The following is a 27,588-nucleotide window of genomic DNA, read 5'->3' on the forward strand; positions in this document are numbered from 1 at the left end:
TCCACAGCGTGGCTGGCAAGAAAGGGTATAAAAGAAGTAAAACTAATGACATGGCCTCCTTGTTCACCTGATCTGAACCCCATTGAGAACCTGTGGTCCATCATCAAATGTGAGATTTACAAGGAGGGAAAACAGTACACCTCTCTGAACAGTGTCTGGGAGGCTGTGGTTGCTGCTGCACGCAATGTTGATGGTGAACAGATCAAAACACTGACAGAATCCATGGATGGCAGGCTTTTGAGTGTCCTTGCAAAGAAAGGTGGCTATATTGGTCGCTGATTTGTGTTTGTTTTGTTTTTGGATGTCAGAAATGTATATTTGTGAATGTGGAGATGTTATATTGGTTTCACTGGTAAAAATAAATAATTGAAATGGGTATATATTTGTTTTTTGTTAAGTTGCCTAATAATTATGCACAGTAATAGTCACCTGCACACAGATATCCCCCTAAAATAGCTAAAACTAAAAACAAACTAAAAACTACTTCCAAAAACATTCAGCTTTGATATTAATGAGTTTTTTGGGTTCATTGAGAACATGGTTGTTGTTCAATAATAAAATTATTCCTCAAAAATACAACTTGCCTAATAATTCTGCACTCCCTGTAGACTGTAATGAAAAGATGGATGAAGCTGGGTAAACGCCTAGTAGCCCACAGGAGGCAAGTCCCTGCTTTCTGGATGAATTTGTGGGCTCTGGCTTCAGATGTTACTGAGTTAAGCATAATGTACATGATCTAAAATATGGGCATTGTTACGAGTTAGAAAGCGTTCCAAATTACTATGCAAATAAGATTTTAGTGTCATAAATGTTTTTGTGTTCAGTTAAACTCATGTCTCTCGGCTCTGTGGATCACTGATATCAATCTCAGACAGCTGTCATAATTAGTTTGGAAGGGGATGAGTCCAATAAAATGAAAACTAGTTAAGAAGGATGTTCCACATCATTAAGCATGCCACAGGTTTCAAGTAATATGGTAAAGTAAAAGGGTCTGTGCTGCAGATATGTGATGAATAGTGTAATACCTTGGAAGAGGTCTGAAAACATTAGGTATTATATGAAAACTTAAACGTGATCATTGTACTATGAAGAAACTTGTGGCTGAGTCAGAGCACAGACGGGTTCGTGCAGACTAAGGCATAGAGATGAAGGTTTCTGCCAGACAAATTCATCAGATTCACAGAACAGCTGCTAAAATGCCATTACAAAGCAGCAAGCAGGTATTTGAAGCTGCTGGTAGTACCGAAAACCTCAAGCTGTAGGATGCTCCAGAGGCTTGCAGTTGTGCATGAACCTACCATTCGGCCACCATCTAACCTATACTCACAAGCAGGAATGGTTCCAGTAGGCCCGGAAATACATCAAGAGTAATTTTCAAGCTGAGGAAGGCTGTGCAACCCTGGATGGTCCTGATGGATGGATGGATGGATGGATGACCATTTTTAGTTCATTACAACCAATAAAATGTTTTAAAACTCAGTGCATTTTGAGGGTTTTTTTTATTTGTGCAAAACCACAGCTATCAATGGGAGGTTTGTTCAATAAAATTTGAATTGTGCAGTTGATGACTTGAAAAGTACACTGACTGTCATTTGAATTGAATATATAGGAAAGTCAGTAACATATATCCTTTGCATTATGAAATTTCCCCTTGTGGGACTAATAAAGGTATATCAAATCAAATCAAATAATTTGAAAAGCAGTGTGTATCAGGCTTGCTCATCACATCTGTTTTCAAAACACCAAGATGGTCATTAGTGTTGGATATACCGTACTATGTGACTGACAGTATGTGACTGTGCAGTAACCCTCAGTGCTACAGTCAGCTCCACCCCATGTTTGTGATTTCTGGTTTCAATAATGGTGACAGGAAAACTGCTTAGCATGAGGCTTAAAAACAGGACTTCACTAATAAATGGGTGTTATAACTGTGGTTATGTCCATCTTTAATATACAATCTTGCTGAATTTTTTTCTTCCACTGTTGCAGAATTCTCCCATGTATTTCACTTCAGGATCCTTTGAGTGCCAAGTCTTTCTCTTATATTGCCTCTGCTTCTGCTTCAAGCCTCAGTTGAGGATCTGTATTTTCAGGAAGTGTTGCTTTGGCATCATTTTAGAGCCACAAAAGTTGCTGATTGTGCAGAGCAGCTATTACCAAGAGCGCTGTGGCTCACTTAGAAACCAGATAATCCTATGGGGCAAGCCCAATTTTAAATCTTCCCTCCAATCAAAATACAATAGAAAGTGATGCATTATTACTTGAACATTTTCTGACAACACAGGGCAGTTGGCTAACTGCTAACGCTCTCCAGTCATATGCAAACTGTCAAGGCCAATGCTTGACCACCTTGCCAGTGAGACACAAATTTCAATGCAAGATCAGTAAATTTAAGTCCTGCAAGATGGTTTTAGTGGGCAGGGATTTGGTTGGGGTAGATGGATGTGTCTAAGAAAGACTGAACCTAAAAACTCCTTCCTCATTTATACTTAAAAACAGTTATCATGCACTTTTATTTGCTTTTATTTAGCACTTTTTTCCTTTAATTGCATAAAGTAAAAATAAAGATCTGGCTACATAGCTCCGACCTGAAGAACTGCAGAATTTCCTGCATGTGGTCCCTGTCTAAAAAAAAAGCAAGCTTGAAAAGAATATTACAGCCACCCATGAGAGGATCAGTGAAGAGGAGTACAGATCTGGAACCAAGTTACTGCACCCACCTGCAGCTCAGTGTTGGAACGACTGGAGCTGCCATCCTCTGTCGCCATCCAGCATGAGGAGGTGGAGACTGCAGACTCGGATGCTCTCATCCGTCAGTGTGTGCGCTCAGCTGTTCCACATGTTGGTTGCAAGCAGTGCACCATTTTTCCTTATACTGTTCTGTCAGGTGTCAAAGCTGCTCCCAGAGGATTCAGAGTCTCTGATATCGGACCGCAGGAGCTTTCAAACTTGAACAATCTGGAGAGTTTATTTCCACAGCACTGCTCTGGCTAATCGCTGCTCACTTTCCATGACCTTTGCAGTGAAGAGGCGGATGAGATGAATGTCAGCTTGAAGGCTACCCGCAGAACTAAATGACAACAAGCCAGCAAACGCAATTTTGAGTTCAATACTGAAGAGTCCTTGTAGTCAAGAAAAGTTAAACTCACATGGCTCCTATATTCATAATTCTTCTAGGTACCTCTGTAGTTCCACTACTTAAAACACTTGTTTTAAACCTTAATCATCCTAAACACAAGAATCAAGTTGCCACGCTTTACTGCACTGCAGTTACCTAGCAACACCCATTCACAAAATGCCATATATGGCATAATGCAGTAGAGAGAGACTGAGTGTACTCTAAGATTCAGAAAACCAGGCAGAGTGAAAGGACATTAAAGAGATGTGGCTTTTTGGAGGATAAATAACAAACAAGAAAATAAGCAGTTCTACATGTGAAAGGTTAAAGCTGGCGTTTGTGGATGCTCTGCAGGCTGCCGAGCACTGATTCTTGCAAGGACGTCTAATCTGCACAGCACGTCACATGTCGTTCAACCTTCTTTCTTGCAAACTGTCACCGTCCTATAATCCTGTGTATTCCCCCGTCTTCTCCGTCTCTCTCCACTGTTAGTGAGTCGTTCAGCCTGCTGGTCAGCCAGCCAATCAATTAGTCATCTCAGTGGGAACAGACTAAAACTTGGTCTCATCCCACACGTAATACCTAACAGATCTTAAGGCTTACAATAGAGACAGAAATGGGCACTGTGCACAAGGCAGCAGAGAAAAAAAACTGTGATTGATAAAACAGTGTTTCCATAGAAACCCTGGATATTTCATATTGACAGTAAGAAGACATTGCTTTTTTTCCTCCTCTCTCTGCTCTAATCAATTTCTGTTGTATTCTTAGATCATTTTGGCATCAGACCGCCTGATTGTGTTGTCCTTGTCATGCAGATCCTGTGTGTAATCATTTCAGTCCTGATTAAATGTCTTTAAATGAACAAATTATGCATTTCCTGAGTCTGCAGTGAGATGATCCTGGGTGCTACTGCTGCAAGATTTGTTGCTACATTCAAGGATTTTTCTGACATTTTTCAAATAAATAAATGTACCTTCCACTTCATAGAGAGGTTGTAAAATGCTGGCTTTCTAAGTAGTTTATTGAATACTGCTGCATGTGTAATGTGTGTCATATTATGGGTAGGTTTCTTTCTAATGGGGTCAAAAAGGAAATGCCATAAATGTAAATTATTGAACATTATGGTGAAAACGTCAGCCTCCAGGAAATTAACATAAGTCACTTTTATCTTCTTGAAAATTCACACGTACACGACTGTGTGAGTGTGTGCGTACATGTGTGTGCATGTGAGGCGCTGCAGATTGGAGTTGTTACTCTCCATGAATCACATTGCATTAAGACTTCTCATCACCTATTCATAAGCCTGTGAGATAAAGAGCTCTTGAGAAATTCACCTGCAAGGACCATCATACTGTTGATGAGTGTGTGCCATGTACTTTTTACAGTTTGCAGAACAGCAGTTGTCTGTGGGTAGTTTGTGGTTTTCCTGTAAGACGGTAAATACTTACTGACTTGCTTCCACAAACTAAGAAAATGTGTTATTTGTAGAACAAAGCAGAGCATTCTTGAATTGTTGCTTTGTAAAACCATAAACCACAGAAAAATGCACAGAAATGGTTTAAAGATCTGTTTGTAATAACCAGTGTTGGGTAAGTTACTTTAAAATAGTAACTTAGTTACATTACTAGTTACTTCTCACAAAAGTAACTCAGTTACTTCAAGTTACTCGTTACTTTCAAAGTAACTAGTTACTAGGGAAAGTAACTTTGGTTTTACACAGAATTCTCTTGTTAATGTGTTGCTTCCATAACTTTGCCAGTCTTCTAGCTTGCTTACTTGCCACAAGTGCACTGTGCCACCTAACAATAGAAAGGAAAAGATAATGTGCATATTTCCACGAGAGAAATCCCACGCCTGGACCGTCATTGACTGCTGCCATGATTCTAGCCTACGTCACAGCATCATGCGCACCTTTTACATCTAACACAAAAACTGCAGTCGTGGTGCTTTCGATTGTACTCAGAACTCGGAAATTCTGCCTTCTGAATAGGAAGATGTAGGCAACACCAGACTGCAGATGAGCTGCATACAGGGCTGGACTGGGACAGAAAATTGGCCCGGGCGTTTTGACTAGAGACCGGCCCACCATTATAGGAAAAATCATAAAGCCTTTGAATGAAAATAAACACTGTTGTGACAGTGATGTACACTGTTTTGATGGTATATATGCATCAATCTATCAATCGTTTGTTGTAAGATTCAGATAATTATTTTTTAAAAGCTAGACATTTTAAATGAGAATAAGAAAGAAAAGTATTTCTTTGTGCCACCCTTTCCCTGTTAATGCCCTACCTGGCCCCCTGGCAACACTTTGCTAGATCTGCACCTGCACAGTTACCAGCTGTCAGCTACCTAAAAAAGTATCCTGGTGTTATTTGTCTCTCAGAAACAGTTCATAACTTCCCTTCAACTCATTCATGTCACCTAAAAGGTAAACCTGTTTCTCCATCACCTGTTCATCTCTGATGATTCAGTAAGGACATCTCCTGGTTTCATCTTCATGTTTCCCTCTCACCAGATAACCAAACCATATCATGACCAGCAGGTTTACAGCTGTGGCTCCAGCAAACATCAGCTGATACTAGAAATTAATATTAAATAAACTCTAACAATAGCTGATCAAGCTTAAACGTGCTGCTGTTGTTTAGCGCGACACCCGCTGGTTTCCTCTTTCGGCGCAAAGTGAGCGATAAACAAACAAGAGAGCCGATCAGCTGATCATTGATCAGTTTTCATGATTGAAGTAGAAACGGGAGAGGGAGGGGGGAGAATGAAAGAAGAAGAGGCAGCTGTGCAGCAAAGACACAGAATAAATCCAGCTTTGTGCCTTTTTCATTGTAGCTGAATTACGGGACAAACTGTTCCTTTTCACCTCAATAAGAAACGCGTAATATTTTCTCTGAATACCAGACGGGACGGTTGGCAACTCTAATAACTTATGAACAAAATAAAGTTCAACATCATTAACATCATAGCACCCACCCAGCTGTATAGAAACTCCGTCATGCTAGCTAGCACGCAGTACGGAAAAAGTCAGAATAACAAAAATAAACTCCACCTAAACTTGGTTTATATCTGACCCAGAGAGACTGCAGGTCATAACTTCTTACCTGAGGTTCAGTTCACACTTGGACCGGCGGCCGCCTCGGGTCTCTTTTCCTTCTGCCTCCCTTTTCCTTCATCCACCTGCTGGCCTCCACCACTTGCTAATGTTACTGAATCTGTGGAAGCTCCGCGATAGCCACCACACGAAGTAACGAGTAACGACCCTATCTAAATCCCAGTAATGAGTAACGCGTTCCTGATTTTGGCATAATAACTAGTTACCGTGCTCGTTACCACAATAATAACGTAGTTACTGTAACGCGTTACTTAATAACGCATTAGTCCCAACACTGGTAATAACTTTGGTAAGTCTCCCCTTCCATTATTAAAAATTGCTTTATGCACCACAATTTGGTTCCTGCAAAAAGCAGAGATATAGACCTGGTCATTTCAGGTTCAGTCATGGACTAGCCTTCCAAAGTGTAGTTGAGTGAGGGATAAATGCAGATTTACAGGTGTGGGGCTAAGGCAGACCTCTTCTTATCATATGTTTGCTTTAGAATTTGAGTGACAGCAATGTATGTAGTATTATTACAGTATTAGATATCTGTTTGTGTTTAGTAGTACGGAATATATACTTATCTATGGGGCATAACATTTTTAAGAAGGGACTAGATTTGTCTCCTGCTGCTGGAGACTTCTGCCCGTGCTTGGGCTTAGTCCTAGAAATGATGTATCTGACCCAGATATCCTCAATTACAATTTCTCTGAAATCCAAACCTCACAATGTCACCCAAAGTCTCTTTTTTTCCCTTTTTTTTCCAGTGAATTTGGTTAAATATCTCCCTTCTGGCTCTCACTGTATTTGTGTTGCTTGGCAACATTAACTTAGCGACTGTCTTAACAGGAAGCAACTGTGGAGGCTTCAGCGATTTAATGACCCAAGTCTTCTCGCTGGCTCGGCGCGAGGCTGTTCGTTCACAGCATGGCATCCTGCTACCTGCAGGGTCCCATCACATGCTCATATTGTCTCTCTGGGATGCAGTTATGTTTTTGCATGTTGAACAAACTCATTTTCTCAAGTTGCTTATGAATATGGTTCTAATAGTACAATTAGCTTAATGGTTATCCATTGAGGCGCACATGTTTATATCACTACATTTACCAAGACTATTATTACCCACAATCCTAATCTCAGCCATCATAAATTATGTTAAAAAAACAAATAGTATGCTTTGCTTACCATGAATCTAAACCTGCACCGTAACTGATTTTTACTCATTTAAGCAGTATTGTGATGTGGACATATAATAAGATACTGTATTATGTATACACCATACACATAATACAGTATTGTAAAAGGCAAAGTGGCAAAATAAGTTCATAACTTTAATTTTTCTTTGCTGTAATTGCATCAGAAAACCATAATGTTACTTTGTAACTGAAAAACAGTACTCATACTGTAATACTATACATTTAAAATACAATAATAATATTGTAAATGACAAAAAGTAACAATGTGGAAAATGAAAACATTAATAAGTAGTAACGGTATAAATGAAAATACAGGTCTATAGGCCTGGTGAATAAGAAAATGTAACCATGATGTAAATGAAAATGCAGTAATAATGCTGTGAGCAGTTTAACAGTAAATTCCCAGCTTCCAGTTGCCAGGAATTTACTGTCATATTTAGAACACCTACTGTCACCTTGACTCAAAACTGTGACTTTAAAGTAAGATAACTGGTACTCTCAAGGCACAAACTGATCCTTAGAAAGATGTAATAGTCCACAGTTTTGTAGATATGACCCAGCGCTGCAATAAGAAATCCATGTCCACTTTGTGTAATTCATTAGAGCCAGAGTTTGGACACCACTGATAAATCTACTGTATCAACAGAGCTGGGAATCCTGCCATTGTGTTATTATGGGCACTATTGTATTATTTGTGGATAGCACTCTTAGAATAAACTCAAGGTGTTTAAGGAGCTGCAATCTAGTGCCAAAAAATAGGCAAGCTATCTAAATGTACAGCTTTGTGATGTATGTTTATAGCAGATGCGTGCGTGGCTTCTAAACCAGGGTGCCCCAAAATAACCCCTGTGGGCAAAATCAGTTGAATCCAAAGTGCCTGAAATAGGACCTGTGTGCAGAAATTGGCTCTCATACTGAGTTTGGCCCACCAAAGTATTACACTGGGTACAAAATGCAGCATCTCTCATTTATTTTCTTTAAAACTGACATTTCCTCTGAGTTATTTGAAAGCAAGCTTTCTGTAACCTTTCCAAATAACCCCTTGTGAAAACTTGGGTCTAAAATGACTTTTAAATGTTACAGTAAAAATATATATCCAGAGATGCCACTTCAGGTTTTTGACTACAATGTTTTATCTTTTACAGTTTTAAAACATTTTGTCTCCAACTGAAGGATGCTCTTCTTGTATTTGCAAACTACAGAGACGTTCATGCACTCTTTTTTTTTTCTCCTGTTTTAGAAAGTCGGGCTGACATAAAGTAAAAATAAAAAAACTGTTAACAAGACAAATTATATAAATGGATGCCTATAGGAAGGACTTCCTTGTATGAAGTATCTGAAGTTAAGTGGTTTATTTATCCACCTTTTGGCTGGAACTGCTTGACTAGCTTAGCCGCCAGTCTGTGACCATCTGGTAACCACCGGAAAAATGTGTATTCCCTGACTGGATGGTCAGCAGTTGCTGAAGGTTGCTGGCACTCACTGTGAAACTGATTGCTAGATCTCCATGCATGCACGCCTGGCGACTCCTCTAGTAACCCTAGTAACAGTGACCCAGGTTACTAGGGACTCACAGGTTGCTAGGGAAAAGTGTGCGTTTTGAAATTTGGTGGTTGCAGCAATAATTTCCCCGTGACCGAAGCAATCAGAAGGACATTTCTGATGCATCTCTTTGTGACTGATTTCACTTGGTTAAAGCCAGCAACCACTACCAAATGGTGGGGAATCCCAATTTTCCTCTAGTGACCGGAGGTTGCCAGAAGGCCGCCAGCTGGTCTATGTGACTGTGTGAGGTCTTAACTGGACGCTATATACATCCAAAAGTCTTGATAATGTCCCTTTTTATGATGCAGACTGTCAAGATCTACCCCCATTTGTGTGATTGATGTCATTCATCCTCAGGTTTTACCTCAGTAGGCCAATTTGTTTTCTTGTGACCACCATAAACTCAAACATCCTCAACATGGTGCCACATACTTACTGGACATAGCCTCCTCTAACTTCTCTGTTTTACTGCACATTATTCTTCTTCACAGCAAGGAAGGAAGGAAGTGTTAAGGAAGTGCTCACATCTGTCACTTTGTGTTAAAACACAGGGACAGATGTGAGGTTAAAGAGATACTTGATACCCAGCTGATGGGCACATGCCTTGAACAACTTTGGGTGGTTTTAAAACCCTTCTCACCTTGTTTTGCAGAGATGGTCAGCACAGCACATTTGAGATATTATTGCTGTCTGGCAGCTAATCAGTATGATCTTGATGTTCCTATTGACAACTGGACTTTTAAGCAGTGATCTTCACTCCTCTCCAGCGCTCCCATTCGCTATGAAGAAATGGAGCTTGTGTCTCCATCTTTCTAGTCTCTTTTGTCTGGAGCAAGTATTAACGTGTTTTTTTTAAGGGAAAAACCCCCAAATCATTTCCAGGATGTAACAGCTCACAATGATCACAAGCAATAACTGAAAAAAAAAAAAAGAAATAAAAAAGAAACACACAGATGAAATAAATGGAAAAATAAAGCAAACTAAAAAAGCAACTGCAGCAGGCTGCACATACTGTACAGTCAGTGCATGTACACATTTTGCATTATCCATTTTTCATCTGGAGCTTTTTTAGTTTGCTTTGTTCATTTGCTTTTGTAATTGGTTATGTATCCATACCTGATTTCCTTTATAGAGTAAAGAAATGTTAGAGTTGTTATATCATTTTATAGATGTAGAAATTTAAAATGAAACCGTACCCAGTAAGGTCTGATTGATTGCCTCTATTTCTGTTTTTATTATATTTGTCCAATCTATTTGAACTGTTATCAATTTCAGATTATGCAGTGATTCAGATGTGACCCCAGATGTGGTTCCAGATGTGAAACAAGGCTATTGTGTTGTTTAGCCTTGTGAAACAAGGCTAAACAACACTTGTAGTAGTGATGCATTTAGGTTCTGACAGTCAATAGGCCAAAAACTGACCGTTGCTTATCTCTGTGTTTTAAAGGCAATGCAAAGCTAGTGTGTTAAGCTTTTACCTTGAGAAGCAAACATACGAGAGATACTGTATATCTCATGCAACAATTGTGGGGAAGACTGCTGACTTGACAGTTGCCATGACAATCTTTAACACCCTCCTCCCTTCTGAGAGTAAGCCACAGGAGGTCATTCCTGCAAAGGCTGGCTGTTTGCAGAGTGCTGTATGGAAGCATATTGCTGGAATGTTGATGGGAACAGCGTCCTCGTAGTAACAGGTGCTCAAGCAACAAAGATAACCAAAGCTTTGAGAGTATTGTCAAGGAAAGTCGATTGAAGAACTTGGGAGAGCTTCAGAAGGAGTGGACTAAGGCCTGGGGGGCCACAACAAACGTGGGGCCTCAGGAAAGGTGCTACTGTACAACGGTCAGATTCCTGATATCAAGCCAGGCCTGAGTCACAAACACCGTCAGAAGCATCTATCTGGGAAAAGGCACAAGAACAGGATTGTTACTCAGTGGTTCAAAGTCATTTATTCACATAAAACTAAATTTTATATTTCATTTGGAAATTGAAAATGGGAAACTTCATTGGAAATGAATGTCTAAGAGTATGGACCAAGCGTGGAGAGGCATAGACTCCAAGGTGTTTAAGGTCCAGTGTGAAGGTTCAGGGGCCTCTGATGTTTTGGGGTTCTGGTTTTGGTGGTGGTTGGTCCAAAGCTACCCAGCTACTGGGAGATTTTAGTGCACTTCATGCTTCCATCTGCTGACAAAACGTTATGGAGGTGACGATTTTGCTTTTCCAGCAGGACGCAACACCTCCCCACAGCACCAACATTACGACCAAAGGGTTTGCTGACCATGATATTACTATCAGCAGACAGATATTGCCCTCGAGTGACCTTGACCTAAAAGAAATGAGTTGAAGGTGGCTATCAAAGCAGCCTGGGCTTAAATAACACCTCCACATTGCCACAAGTTGATCACCTCTATGCCACCATGCACCGATATAGTAATTCACGGTAAAGTACTGCGTTTATAAACAAAAGTACTTTTCTGATGTATGTGTGTGACTTTCATGAGCTATAATAATAATGGATTGGATTTATATAGCGCTTTTCAAGGCACCCAAAGCGCTTTACAATACCACTATTCATTCACTCTCACATTCATACAACAGTGGAGGCAAGCTACAGTTGTAGCCACAGCTGCCCTGGGGCAGACTGACAGAAGCGAGGCTGCCATATCGCGCCATCGGCCCCTCTGGCCATCACCAGTAGGCAAGTAGGGTAAAGTGTCTTGCCCAAGGACACAACGACCAGGACAGAGAGCCCAGGGATCGAACTGGCGACCTTCCGGTTACAGATGCGATTCCCAACCCCCTGAGCCGCAGTCGCCCCTATAAGCCATAGTCATCAAAAGGAAACAGTAAATATTTTGCAATGTTTCACTTGTAAGGAGTATATAATACCTCAAAGTTGACCATGTTGTATTAAATAATGGAGAATAAAAATAACATTTTCACTTTATTTTTATTTCTTCAGCTGCACGAGTACATAATCAGTGGCTTGAGTCTCAAAAGAGGAGCTGCTCACCATCCTTTCAGCAGTAGACTGTACTGTGTTTTTAAAATGTTTTTCCATTTGTGCTGTCATCCGTGTTCTAAAAGTAGACTTCTTTATTGTAGGATGTCCTCTTTTGAAAACAAAATTATCTAAAAAGCCTCTATATTTGGTATCTGTTGTTGCCAGGCAACAAAATGCAGTCCCAGCTGAATTTTTTTTTTTTAGACCCTGAACATTTTAAGCTATTTAACCAAATACTTAAAGGACTGACATGGAGTTAAAGTGGATGTGTAGTGGGAAAGGAAAAAAGAAGGGCTAGACAGAAGAAGATGACTAGCTGAGTGACAGGGTGACGGGCTGGCCGGCTTCCTGGTTTCTCGCAGACTGTTGTCAAACTCAGTCGATCTTGGAGAATCCCAGTGCTGCCATCTGGGTTTAACGGGAGCTTCATCCTGGCACTGCCTACTGGTACAGATGGCATAAGGATACTATGTCACTGTTACAGTAGACTTGAGTACAATAGAATAAAGCAGAGCTGCAAAGTCACAGGTCGGTTTAAGTCTTCACGGGGAGCCACAAGATTTACTGTACCTATATCTAATTTTTTCCAGGGGCCAACATAATTACTCTAATTGTACTACTCTAATGGTACTTGTTATCATGTTGTCATGACCTCCCACACAAGCAGTCCAGACCTACAATATAATTTATTTCACACAGTGTTTAAATTGATCGAAAACACATCCTGACTGTCACTGCTGTTTTGGAAAGAAACTCTTAGCATTCGGATGATTGGGAAGAAGTATACTGAAATGCTATTAAAACAGTCTAACACCCAATGTCTAATCTTATTTATTTTACAGCATTAAAATGGGTCTAATCTGTTGTATTTGATTATCGAATCCTATTTTATTCATGGATTTGACTTCCTGTAGAGCAGATCTGCAGGTATGAGTGCTCTTCTGCAGTAACACACATAACGCACTCACACAGTTGCACACCTAAAGCTGCCTACTGCCAATGCACTGTGTCATGCTGGCCTCTGAGCAGCCTCACTATGCCGTTATGGGCAGTAGAAATAAGGCAGGGACAGCTGCTGTCACCCTCCTTAGGCTAATTTGTCCTGATGTTCCTGCCACAGTCCTGCTTCTCAGATCTCAAACCAGTGCCTCTCTGTGTGGAATGATTTGCAGAAATGTAAAGTGTTGATTTAATCGAGGATTTTGGAAAATGACGATGCTCATCTTTGCTAATCCGCATGAAACGTGCAGCTGAGGTGTAAAACCGCAGGCAACAGATTACACTTCAGAGTGAAACTCTGAGCTGAGACACAGGCGTACGTACAGGAAGTTTAGCTATTACTTCACTGCCAACCTGTTTGTACTTGTGTTGCCAAGACTGAAGAAAGTGGGCATTTCTGTAAAGTGGATTTAAGCTCTGCTGAGTGAAATTGAAATAAACAAATAGTATTGAATTGGCTCGTGCTGCCTGTGAATGAACTGATTAGACTTAGAAGCCTCAAAACAGCAGCCCACTCAGATGACTACTGAATGTAAGCAGCAGTTTGCACCACACTGAGCTCTGGGTAAGGCTGCTCACTTAGCATCCATCATGTCGTCCACAATGCCAGCAGGGTCCCCGGCTGCTTCCACCACTGCATCACATGTGTGGCTCGTCTTTGATGTTTGTGTGTCTTGTGTCATGCCACTATAGGCCAGTCAGTGTGGAGATAGGCATCATTACCAACAGTTGTGCTGTGAAATTAAATAATGAGCAAGCGAGAATAGCTTAAGATTCAATGACAACGTGGCACCGTTGCCTTTCAGATTCACATTTCACTTTGGATGCTAAAATGATGGTCAGGAGGAGGAGGGACACATTTATCACAGAGGCCAAAGATTAGTGTGTGTTTAGCAGGGTGGGTTCAGATACTGATATTGCTGGTGACTTGTCATACGTAATTTAAAGAAAAAGAGACGCTTGTTTGGAATGCAAATAGTTACAGTATAAAGCACAATGGATAAGTCATTTATAAATATAAGGACTGATGGATTACTACTGTCTGTTCGTATTAACTTCAATAAAGGGCTTTCTTGGTTTATCATTCTCTAATATGCCATCAAATCCAGTTATAAATACTACAAGTTGGTGATTAGTGGATTTTAGTCCAGGCTTATTTGCAGGACCCTTATAATTAAGTTAATAATTGTTAATAAGAATCTTTTAACAACGTGGCAACTCATAATTGGTTGTAGCTTGTAGCGGAACTATAGAGTTAAAAGATAATTTCTTAATAGTTAATAAGACATTATTACATCATATCATCCGTTAAAAGACATTGCCTTATAAGAGCGTGGCGTTTGTTTAAAATAAACCTTTTCATTGAATATTATCTCTAATCGAAACCGGGCTATTTTTGCGCACCAAAATAGAAAAAAAAAAACCTCATAGGAAAAGATGGAGGCAGCATGGCAACAGTCTCAGAGACAACCTCGACTTCACGTGCACGTGCACGCGCACCTGCACAATGAGATAAAAGACGACTTCTCCTCTTTGCTCTCACAAACTCTCACCCGTGCGCGATTACCGCACACAGGCACGCACATCCACGCGTCCTCGTTCCATCTTCATCCATCTTTCCTCCCCCTCCTCTCTCTTTCTCTCTCTCTCTCTACGAGGGACGTATGGGAGGGGATGCTCGTGCTGAATGTGTTTTTTCCTGCAGCGTGCTTTACGGTACCGGAGAAGAAGAAGGAGAAGCACGCCGCTCCCCTCCGTTGGTCACGGAATCTGTGTTGTGACATTGCGCGCCTGCTTCTTATTTTCTAAATGGACCGAAGGGGATGTGACTGAAAGCAGTGTGTAGTCTGCGCGCGTGTAACCGAGTTGGATTTAAACCTGACCCTGAGATGAATCACACTGCCCCGGTTGATGCGCTCATCTCCTCCGTCTTCTGGCTTCGGGGGCACTAAAGATGCGGCTGATAGCGCGGGTACCTGTCCTGGTTTCACACCGGTTCGGTTTGTCCCGGTAGACTGATCCCGTCCGGTGCTGCGGTTTCCAAAGGGGCGAGCTGAGTGATTTTTTTCTTTCTTAACCGGATCCGTCACCAGCAGCCTGCCAGATGGATAACTACTCTACTTTACAACGTAAGGCGACAGTGACAGACACATACCTGCTGCCGTAGCCCATTTCATGTTAAGTCTGTGCTAATGATGGAGTTCCCTTAATGAATAACCACATTAATCTGGGGTTAGCAAAGACTGCAGCTGAAGTCAGATTTTACTGGATAAAAAACAGAAAAAAAATAACTTAAATAAATATTAAAATATCCTGTAAATGTCCACAGGAGGGACATTTGATGGTTTTCCCTCATGTTTTGTCACGACCATACATTTTTCTTGGGCTGACATCACGTGACAACTTGAATGGCATTTTTCAGAATTTGGTGAGCTTTGCTACTGAGCATCTGAACAGTGGCACTGTACACCGTATTTAATAATTTGGCGCTTAAATGTATGCACAAATTAAGCCCCTTCATCCTTTCATAGACACCCCCCACCCAGGGCCTTTGAAGCTCCGAGATGAGCTAATGAAACAACCATGACTGCAGGATCAGGGAGAGGTGGGGTGTGTGGGGGGATAATATATGATGCAGTGTCACATACCCTCTTGTCTTGACATGTAGCCCCCAGCCCTGTTGCCATTATAACGTCATGCTTTCATATAATGCACCACATTCACACCTGTTAAATCCACCACCTTGAGGTATGCTGTGCTTATTAGACTATCTGCACCATTATTTAGCTGGATCGGTTTGTCATGCTTGTTGTGAGCCTGTAATGACAAAGGCTTATTAACCATCTGCCTAAATGGTTTATGGCTGCAGTTATGCACCTGTAGAAGGTTATGGCTTTTTATTAACTGGATCATAATTTTTACAGATACAAGCTCTAATTTGTTGTCCATGTCTCTTCTGTGTGTGTATGTATGTGACTTACAGGGCTGTAAACCAACAAAAAGAGCCTTTTTTCCTTTTTAAAATCAAAGAGAATATTTAATTCCAATCTCAACTGCAACATATTTTAAAGCTCCTCTGTCTTTGTTGCTCCTAAGACGGTTCTATTTATACACTCTTTTTCGACAGGGCTTTGAAGTCGCTGCTCATTTTGGTGTCATTTTGCAAAAAAACACTATTATGTGTTCAGCACTGGTTTCTTTCTTTGGGCACACTGATCACAACAGCTTACATGCTGCATGTGTAATTCTCCAGACATGGAGAGTGATCTGCCACATCTTCAGGATACATGAGATATAGAATACCATGTAGATTTTTTAGGGACTATAAAGGGATTTTTGAGAGGTTGTCAGGTAGAAATGTGTACCAGTAATGGAATCTAATCAAGTACCTTATAGCCATGGATTGTATTTAACGCCTGTATGTTGAAGATTACTTTTCAAACCAAACGTTCACTGAGACTTTCGAACACAAACCACTGGACTGATCAATAATTTTCAAGGGAACAATTCACAGGACTCAGTTACTGACAGATGGTTGTAAAACTGATATTTTTTTCAAATAATAATAAAAAACTGACCTTGCAAACACTTCATGAAGTAGTTCACAGCAGTTGATCTGTTATAATAAAACTCACACATTGATGAATCTCTGGTGTGGTTACATGTATAACCCCTTCTTGCATTTGCACATTGCTGCTCACACATTTCCTAAATTATCTCATGAATAGATAACAGAACACTTGCAGTAGTTTTCACTGTTTCCCTCTTTGTGGAATTTGTTTTCTCCTTTGAATGATGATCTGCCAGCTGTTAGCAACAGCTGGATTAGTCCAGTATTTAGCAGCTGCCACAGCTTAGTCGATATTGTTTCACCTTGTGAGTCTGTATCTGTAGCGCACAAAAATATGGTCCTGGCTACATCTACCATAGCAGGAACTACCATTTTGAGTACTTCTGCAGGTGTTTATGTGCCTATCTGTGGACAAGGTTTTTCAAGAATTGGTGTCATAACCCTACAAGATGCCGTCGTGATAGTTTACAAGTAAGCAGCAGTCATGAAAATCAAGTTCAAAGATGGTTGCAGTTTGACCCATGGGTAATGATTATTTTAAGAATGCACAGTGTGATACCAGTGCAAGATGGTCAATAGTCAGCAACTTAATAAGTGGATCTTTTGATTATTGCTTGGTTTCTATAGAGTAATATTTTCAATTAAAATGGCCAAACATTATCCAATTCCACCTTCTCAGTGTGAGAATTTGCTGTTTTTCATCATCTTATTGAAACAGCTTTTTGGTTTTTAGACTATTGCTTGGGCAAATCTGTGTTTTTATGCCTGTCTGTTATAGCTGAGCAAATGAATAATCTGTCAGTTGTCGAAATAAATAGCCATCTCATTTATACTGAAAACCCTAATTATTTATTAATATACTTTATGGTTGGTACTTAATCCCTTGTCTTTGGCATTTGGTGGTTCCCGTTTATGAGAAATACTAAAGACAGAAGAAGGTTTTACATACGAGCACTTAGTGATGGTGAAATAAATAATATTCAGGTAACTGCAATCTTGTCATCATCAGTTTTCCGTATTACTTACATTTAAACCCATCTATAGATGTACTCATTTTGTCAGTCTAAATTAAGCATGCCTAGTACCGAGTCTTCAGATCTAAGAAATGATAAATGCATTAACATTTCCTCTTCAAAGAGAAAACTTGCATACAGATAAAGAAGGATGAGTGGCTCAGTGTTCTACTGCTGCTCCACTTTAGCTCTGACAGGACACTGCTGTTTCTTGCTGCTGCTGCTGCTCCTGATGCTGCTGGTTGCCTAGTGACTGTATCCATGGAACCGGCTCCCATCGTCATGGTGATGGGCCAAGGGAGAGAGACCCAGTGAGGGAAGGGGGACAGAGATACCAGTACATCTGCAGTGTGTGCTACAATGATGAGGATGAATTGTAATATCATGAAGGATGATGATGATGAAGACTGTAATGCTCTGATTGCGATATTCTGGTGTTTTCAGATGTAGCGATACCACTGAAAAGCATGGAGAGGCTAGTTTGAAACAGAGAAAATGGTTATGTGGTTGCCAAAATATGAAAAATATGTCAAATGTAAATGGTTAAATGTAAAAGCCGTACTGCTATCCATGGATGGCTGAATCGATGGGTCGATGGTCTGTAATAGCATTGCAATAATTATCAGAGCTTAATTAGCAAGATTAACCTCGAACTATGTTCATAATATATTTATTAAGGTAATTTCATAAACAATCATGTTATGGCTAGCTGGCTGAGCACACATGTTTGCTAGTATTGTTGAAAGGAAATTTTTGTTGTATATTTTTACTTTGTTCCATTAAATGATTTACAGGTGTCTAAAGCAATACTGTTTGATATAGATCTAACAGTATCATTGTAATATAATTTACATTGGGTGGTGAAGGATATTTGCCAAGCTAGCCATTGAGATGAGATATAATTTTTCTAGTGCTAAGATTAGCAAGCAAGATACATTCATCTATCTAGCTGTAACTTAACTACACAGCACAAATCCACTGTTATCCACTTAAGACTTTATTTTGCTTTGTAAGGTAGTTTGCAGTTCATCTGTGTTAGCAGTGATGCTAGCATTAGCTAATATTAGCTAGAAGATAAAACGTCTTCTAAAAACAAAGCAATACCGCCATGTATCTAATGCCCTGCTTATGTCAGCCGTAGCTTTACCTGATAGCCAACTTCCTGAAGCTCAGACAGGTTTTGTTAGATAAAACTGGCTACCCTTCTGAGTTATGTTTGGGCTAATGGAGCCCAATTGATTTATTGGCAGGTCGATACCATCTGACGAACTATTTGCTGATCTATGTGTATGAAGTAATAACGGTCAAAAAGTGAAAAAAGAGCACTCTAGAACTTCCCTGTTGGCAACATGTATTTGGAATGCCACAAACAGGACAACCAGCTGATCCGAACAGTCGGACCAAGTGTAAACAAGTAAATAAAGAACTCCATATAACAAATGTCAGGGAAATGCCTATGGTTCGTGTGTCCAAAACAAAACATATACTTAAATACCATAGTTTTAAATCACCAAATATCAGACTGTAAAATCCTAAATCGGTCAGGCTCTAGCAGATAATTTGCTTGATACCTATAGGCAGTATACAAGATACATTCTGGGTCGGAAAAGTGAAGTCAGCTTAGACGAGGCTTACACCAGCGCTCGTTTTAAAGGCTACCGGTGACTGACAGCTGTGATTGCAAAAAGCCTTTGGGTCCTATAGAAGTGTGTGGCAAGTCAGCCCTTGCATCTGACCTCAGTAAATACTTTTGTGATAAGTTTAAGGGCTCAGTGACTTGTTTTGTGTTATAGTAAATAATAAATAAAGTTCATTTTGTAATTTTCGTCAGAGTCAGAAAGACTTCACAGTAAGAGTCGCCGCTCATACATTAAGTTTGTTTTCAGTGTGCCAAGATGGTGGAAGTTGCTTAACTTTCATTTATTGGAGCATGACATAACACTTTCATTGTGTTGATCAAAGCTTCAAAGATAAGTAAATACATTTTGAAAGCATAGCAACAATATCTCTTCCCAAAAAGCTTTACCTGGTTACTTAATAATGACACTCGCCAACATTTCACCCTGCAGAAGGAACCATCCATGTGTCCATTAGACATTAATAGCATCCCCTTTGGCTGAGCTAGTGGAGTACTTGCACTTCCTATGTTTGACAGGTGTAGTTTGTTTGAAGGAAAATATTTCCTACCTAAAAGTGCTGACAACAAGGTTTGGGTAAATGTAATCAAGAGAAAACCAGAGTCTAAAACTGGGCAACTAAAGTCAACCCTGGTCAAGAAATGGAATGTTTTAACAAGTATCAGAAAACATTTTTATATTTTTTTTCATGTAAGTGTTCATGTAAGATTTTTGGATGGCATGTGGCTTAAGCAGCCATGTGTAAGCCCAAAAGACAAATGAGACCATTTTTTTCTATGCTTCTTAAAACCATATTAGCTTACACTAGGAAACCCTTGCAGGATTTTAGAGGAGCTCAGAGGAGCAGAGCGAGGAGTAGAGTAGAAGGGGGAGGGAGGAGGAAGAGACAGAAACATTATCCTCTTCGTCACGGCACGTACTGTACTGTAGGTTCACACAGGCTGTATGAGTCCGTTCCAAACTGGTCTCACAGAGGATAAATTTATCTCAGTCTTGTTGTTCATTTCTCTGGTTTAATGTGATTTCAGTCTTTTTTAAAAATGTGAGTACAGATTTGTTCAGGGAGCATCCGTTCCGTCCCTTCTCTAGTCTCCGTGGCAGTGTTGCCATGGTTGCATCATTCACATTGTTCTCTTGAGGGTGACATAATAATTTGGCTCAAGTTAGAGATTGTGGCTCCTTCACAGTATAACAGGGACATTACATTTGCTGTTAATATTAGTATTTTTTTTCCCACTGGAGTTCCTCTTCATTAGTATTTTTTTAAAAAACATTGAACACTAAAGAATTGACCAAAACAATTCCTTGAAAATATTTATCCTGGTTCAGGCTTCTTAAATGCAACAATTTATTTTTTTAATGTCACTGGAAATTGAATGTCTTTGGATTGTGACTGTTGTGTAGATAAAACAAGACATTTGCAAAGGAAACTTGTACATTTTTTACAATAAATCTCAGTCTATAGACCAAATAACTGGTCATGTCATCTAATATGAGGTGAGTTATCAATACGTTGTCTTGTACTTATCACAGGTACACTGCCATATAAGTTGTTTTATACATGTCAGAGCTACAGAGCAGAGCTACTCTAACTCAGCTGTTGCAACAGGCCAGCGACAGAGTTTGAATTGAGCAGAGTCAAGCTGTGTCTTCACGGTGAGTTGCTAGTTTGGCAAATTCATTGCTACAAAGTATCCAGTGTTTCAAACTAAGTAATACACAAGAAATCAGACACGCACTGTGTTATTTCTGCTGTGCTGTGCAAGCATGTTACAGGAAGCACAACCAGATCCCTGCTGTAATCGTCCTTATTATTAAGTCTCCGTGGCTGCTGAAATAATATTCCAAACTGCAGAATGCCTGTTGTAGCAGTGTCATACGTGTCCTCGGGCTTCACTTTAAGATCCACAGCTGCGGTGCACCAGGAGCATCTTTTTTTGGAAACACTGACAGGGCAGGTCGAGAAGCTTCTGGTATTTCTTTGTCACAACCGTAGTCTCCCCTGATCTAATGTGACAGCTACAAGAACACTAAAGAAGATGACTTGTCATTGACAAAGAGGAAGTCAGGCCAAGAAGTCTGTTCTGAGATAATGGATCTTTTCAGGGGTGCGGAAAGTAGGACAGTGGTGCAGGCACACAGGTGCCACAGCACAGTTCTACAAAAACAAGGAACGGCTTTTTAGATGAGGACACAATGGTAGTGGGGTATTGAGTGGAAATGAACAGGTAAAAAACCCCCACCATAGGTAACCGTGCAGTTGCTAAACAACCTGGCAGGCTGGCAGCAAGCTGATTCACACGTTACAGTACGCACAGTGTGTGTAAGCGTGGATAATGGAAGTGTGGAAGTCTTTCACACTTGACCAGTATGTCACTCTGTACAACCTGCTGTGTTTGTGTGTGTACCTGTGTTTGTGTGTGTGCAGTTTTACTTTGCTCCATGTTGATGGGATGATGGGAAATGCCTTCATAGTAAAACAGCTTTTTTTTACGAGTTCCTCAAATTTCCACACCTTTAGAAGCTAGAGAGATGACAAGATTTTATGTGAATCTACAACTTGGTGTGAAAAATACAATTTTAAACTGAGGAAAAATCCATCAGTAACCTGTAATGGAAAATGTTAAAATCCTTATTGGCAGCTGCGGTACTTAAAGCTGAGAATCTGTAGTCAGCTTTGGACTAATTTTCTTGGTCTTAACTAAACACAAGTGGTCTGTATAGTATATAGTGTTTGGTCACTGGAAAATATGTTAAAGTTAACGCTCATTAAGCACCAGCACAGAATTGCAACCCAAACATTTTGCAGAGCCTCTCATGCTTTCCACGTTAGAAAGCAGGAGATGATCTCTTTTACAAAGATCTGCAGAGCTCGTGAACTTCCTTTGCTGATAAAACAGCAGTAGCATGGCTGATAAACTGGATTTTATTTTTTCTAAATTGGATGTTTAGCTCAGATGAGAGCATCAACATTCATTTCCACAGTCACACGGATACAAAACTGGTGTAAAATCACCAGTCAAATGTGATTTAAAAAGTGCTTTTAAAAAAGTGCCAGAAAAAGAAGAGGAATGGTTCAAATCCTTCTGCTATGAATGCACACAATTTCTAACATCGTGGCTTTGTTCGGTCCAGTACCAGTTCTGCTCCTCCCATGAGGGCACTTCAGAAACGCCATACTATTTCACCTTATGAATACAGGAAATGTCAGCCTGACTGAATTAATGGCTACGATGTTTCCTGTTTAATTGCCTCTTCGTGGGCAGCAGCAGGACAGCTGCCTTCTTTTGCATTTCAGAATTGTCTCGTAGATTTCTATTTGGGATCCTTTGAGTCGCTTCCTTTTTTGACCTCCAGTATCTCTCTCTGGTCATACATCATTACCTTACATTAATAGTAGCTGGCTTATTCTAACTCCCAGTCCGCTGTCTCTCAGTACTGGATCTGACAAATTAGGTCACTGAAAAATATAAAATCACAAACTTTTTCTTGTTTTGTTAAAAAGTCCAAATTTATTCGAAAACAGCTGGTAGGTCATCCACCCGAGTACAAGAGACTAAATTAGGGAGGAATAGTTGAAGATGATGGAAGCAGGTTGGGTGAATGAGCGAGTATTGGTTTGTCGGTTTGGTCCTGGTTTTAATAGAGTGCATAGAAAGCACTTTGCATCTTAGCTGTCAGCTAATCTATTTTAGATTATATGAAAAGTGACTACTACTTATGGTAAGGATGACATTTTTAACTCTTCCAAAACATGTGCCAAGTCTCAAGTGATGTAGTAATTGCTGGAGAGGACAGTGTATTGTGTGGGTACCTCCCAAGAGATTGAGGGATGAGGCAGGTCTTTTTGACCTTGTGCTGGTTTGTCCACGTGTTGCCATAGGCAACCCAGTCTCCTCTTAATGGGGCAAGAGCTCTGCCAGGGCGACTTTTAGAATGCCACTTTGTTTGAATTTAAGTACGAAACAGACCAAGAGCAACCCTAAGGCCTCTATCATAGTCTTTAAAATCCTTTCATCTGTTTCAGACTCGCAACATTTACAATCTTTTAGTGATGGCTGTTTCTGTTTAGCAAAAATAAGCGCAGCCAAGATGAAAATAAAAGCAGAACAGAATCTGACATGGGTACGGTGGAAAATCCATAACTGCAATTATTTTGTAATTAGAGGTAGTAGCATCTTTAACTGTCTGCATTACTCCGGCGTAATTGGAAAACAATTTGTGAAAAAGTCTCTGGAGAAAGTTTTGGAAAGCAGCAGAACAGAGTGCAGACAGACAAATGGGCAGGAAGGAGGATGGACGGGCGATGGAGTAATCTCCCTAAGTCGACAGCATCTGTCTACTGTCCCGCTCTGTCTGTCTCAGCTCAGCTGTCATGGCTATCAGACAGGAAGAGACTGTGAGATGGCGTGTCTCGGTGTTCGCTTGGGTTTGGCACACTTAGGCATTTTATCATTTCCATAGGACAGCTGTTTCTCTGTAACCATCACCTCTCCATGTTTATATTTTTAGGAGGCAACTGACATTTTTCTTTTTCATTTTAGATCAAGTACCAGTTCCATTTCACACCAGTCTTTGGCAAATGCTGCTCTCTGGAGACTATTTTGAGCTACAGGTTAGGTGCATTTATGAATAGCAGAGCAGTGTATGTTGGATCGACTCAATGTTCGTTCGCATATAAGGTAATAGAGGAACTGGAGGAATAGAAGAGTTTTTGGAGAGGAGCGCTCAGAAATAAGGATTTGGCAATGCCATCAGTACTCAAGAGTTCTTTGTTGGCAATCAAAGAATAAAAGGAATCCCTGAAGTTTAATATATAAAATGTGTTCAAGAGCAACTTTTATTATGTTGGTTTCACTGTAATTGATGGTATAGTTCTCTGGCCAGATTTACATTACAAATCATACGTACAAGGATCAGATGCCGAAGTGGTGCCATAGCTTGATGCCACTTCCTTTAAGACTGTGGAGGAAGGTTTTTCTACCTTATATTCATTGATGAGTTCTAAAATGCTTTACAGTCACAAGCTCAGAAGGATAATAAAATACAATGTTGGTTATTTCTGCAGTAGACAGGTCTTAAAATGTGCCTCCTTAGGTAGAGGTACATTGCTGGTGCTGCAAGATTGGTGCTGTTGCTGCCCATTACAACGTAGTGTGCTATCAATGATCTTGGTGACTGTGGTCCCAACGGCCTTCAGATCATTAACAGCCTCATCCCATGTAGTTTTGGGCTGATCTACCACCTTTCTCATGATTGTACCCATGAGGTGTGATCTTAGATGGTCGTTTATTATTTCTTTCATTTCCGAAAAATCTTCCCCCCAAGCGTCTTGCTGATGGTTGTGTAGCCCATTCCAGCCTGGTGCACGTCTACAGTCTTGTCCTTGATGACAGCTCTCTGGTCTTGCCCATGGTTGCCCAGAGGATGGAAACTGATTGATTGATTGAGTGATTGATTGGTTGACTGACTGATTGTAATCTATGTGCTCCATGGGCACAAGGCCAATCTGTGAGAGCAAGAATGGCGGCTGACTTTTAGAGGATCAAATACTTATTTCACTCAATGATATGCAAATCAATTCATAACTTTTATGTTATGTGTTTTTATTCTGGGTTTTCTGTCTCTATCTATTAAAATGAAGCTATCATAAAAGTGAGAGATTCTTTGTTTCTTTGCAAGTGAGCAAACTTAGAAACTCAGCAGGAGCTCAGATAATTGTTTCTTGATTATATTTTGCATCATAACTCTGAATCGCAAACTCTTCAGAAACTTGGAATATAAATGTACTGAATTAAAAGTACAAGTTTTCCAGTTTGCATTGCAATTGATTAGATATGCACTTTATACACTAGCAGAAAGGACTTTGAAATCACAGTTATGTAAACACACTGACCAGATTTCTCTCTAGCTTTGCATGAAAACATTACGAGCAAAACACCTCTTTTTTTTAAATTACACACAAGCATGCCTGACATTAATTACTGCAGTATCATTATTGCAGAAATCATTGCCTTATTTTCTCTTAGCAAGCTGTATTTTAAAAACTCATTATTTAACAGTTTTGCCCGTTAATGAGCTCATCTCCCAGATGAAGTGTGGTACAGTTGTTTTGTTTGACAGCAATTATTCTTTACATTTGAACAATGTCCTCAGAGTCACTGTAAGCACTGATATGTGGAGAATGTTAATAGACTGCTCCACTCCACGTGACTGAGGGGAGACTGCACTTTACCAGCAATTTAGCCATCCATGCGATTATATAAATCACATGTGTGTGTATCAGTGTATGTGTGTGATAGAGAGAGAGGGAACTGCTGACTGTGAATTTTCACGTCATGTCACCATTTGATTTCCTGTTCAGAAAATCTTTCACATTGACCATTTTCACTATTAAAACAACTGCAGTGATGGCATTTATTCTCGATTGATCTTGAGCGGTTGATCAAAGGACTGATTGTTCAATTAGAATTGAGTTTTGTCTGAAACAGTGTACAGATCTGCTGTGTGAACAACTCGACCTGTGTTCTTCGAGAAAAAAGCAAAGGAGTCAAGAGTGGCAAATGTTGCCATTTTGGAGTTTCTGGCATGACAACTACAAATGACTTGTGGTCACTCTCATCAAACCTTACTTTGGCTGTGTCATGGGCAGAGCAAGGAGGCACACTAAGCTGGTCATCATGTGCTGCACAACACAAGAGCCACTCACACTGAGCAACAGCTAGCATTAGCTTTCCTGCCCCTTCTTATGTGACTTACAAGTGTCCGCGCAAACATTTACCAGGTAAACGTGCTGTCGTGTGACACTGAGGGTCAGCTGCAGCCCTTTAAAAAGCAAACATTGCCAAGGTTAGTTAAGATGCCGATGCGGTCCTTATTATCAAGGCCCCAGTCACACAAGCGTAGAGATCTCCTAGCCACCATCTGGCAACCACCCATCGCAAACAGAGAAATGCGTGTTCCCCGACCAGTTGCAGTGTGGCTGGTGAACGTTTTTGGCAGTCGTGCTCCAAACAGAAAACTTGACCTCTAAATTTGACCTTGATGTCAAGGTTACTGAGATTCAACTCCTAGGTCGTCTCGATCTGTGTCCGCGCCACCTGCCCACCCGGCAGTATGACAACAATACCCATCAGCCTTTGAGCTGATGGGTAAAAACTAATCTTGCGTGTTCACTACATAGACTTCTTCCTTCATCCTCTCTCTCCTCATGTTGACTGTCTCTTTATCTCTGTAAAGCACAGATTACATTAGGACATGTGGCTCACGGGAAGTCCCAGACTTCTTGTGGGGTCTATAGGTTTGCTTTATAACAATTTCAGCAGGATTTAAGCTCTTTATTACTTCATACTCTTCGTTCTAATTACATTCAGAGCAAAGATTTTAGATGGTGACGGGAAATCTTGCTGCCTCTCATATGGTGACAGGACAGGCTTTGAAAACAGCACAAAAGCATCCATAAGGAGCACCATATGGGAAATAAGATATTAAAACAGCTCAAACTGCAGGAAAGTCAAAATTTCCCACATGCCAACTATCCAGCTGACTGCCCCCCAAACTGCACAGGAAACAACAACCGACCCAGCAGCAGACGTAATCAATTCAGGAGTAAAATTTGAGCCAAATCTGCGCAGTGTCTGCCAAGATTTACAAAGCAACATAAAAATGATGACTTGAAATTAAACTTTTTCATGAATAAAAAGTGCTTACAATTACTTTATATGTTTGCGCAGAAATATGTGGACGTGTTACTTCCTTTAATCGGCCGGCCTTCGGATCCTGATGCATTAGATATATGAGTGTGAGGAGTGACGAGCAAATACAGAGTGTGTTTCTGGCAGTGACGTATCATTCCTTATATTATCCACTAACAACTTAAGTGTGAATGCTTTGAGTTAAAGTAAAAAAAAATAAAAAATACTGCAGCAACAAAAAGTGTCGCTTCACTCCTCCTTAGTTTATTTATGAAACGCTGCTCTACAACAGTGATGTATTATTTGTGCGAATGTGCTTTCGGAGCTCTGCGAATCGTGACGGTGAGGTTTGATGGGCTCGCGGACGTGGGAGTGAAGCGCCTCGACCTTGACTGTCTGGCCTGAATTTGCCTTGTGATGCCCACATCGCCACAGCAGCGGCACCGCGTTAAAGCGTTTTCTGCAGCAACTTTGTGTCGTGACTCGTGGGCTTAACATCAGCGTGTTCTCACAGAGCTTGCTTCCCGCTCTCACTGTTTTCCTCTTGTCTCTTTCTGTCCAGACAGAGAAGGTGTCTGCATTTATTCTGCTGTGCAACAGGCTGTGCTAAAGCACCACATACCCTCAGTCAGACACTTTATTAGGTACAGGTTGTTATTACTGGGTTAGACTCTCTTTTTCCTTGAGGACTGCCTTAATTCTTTGAGG

General features: G+C 40.4%; 1 protein-coding gene across 13 annotated transcripts in view; it reads left to right on the plus strand.

The window, feature by feature from the left end:
- lrrc7 (leucine rich repeat containing 7) overlaps positions 1–27,588 on the plus strand; it is a 149,093-nt gene that overhangs the window by 40,572 nt on the left and 80,933 nt on the right. For 12 of the 13 annotated variants that reach the window (XM_076875651.1, XM_076875657.1, XM_076875654.1 and 9 more), the window contains exon 1: positions 14,539–15,094. The exons of the other annotated variant lie outside the window; for it this stretch is intronic. In XM_076875651.1, coding sequence (XP_076731766.1) covers positions 15,070–15,094 — 25 coding nt within the window. In that variant the 5' untranslated portion in view covers positions 14,539–15,069. Of the gene's footprint in view, positions 1–14,538; positions 15,095–27,588 lie in introns of those variants that run through there. 13 annotated transcript variants of the gene reach the window in all.

This window comes from Maylandia zebra, linkage group LG17, assembly GCF_041146795.1.
Source record: "Maylandia zebra isolate NMK-2024a linkage group LG17, Mzebra_GT3a, whole genome shotgun sequence".
Lineage (NCBI taxonomy): Eukaryota > Metazoa > Chordata > Actinopteri > Cichliformes > Cichlidae > Maylandia > Maylandia zebra.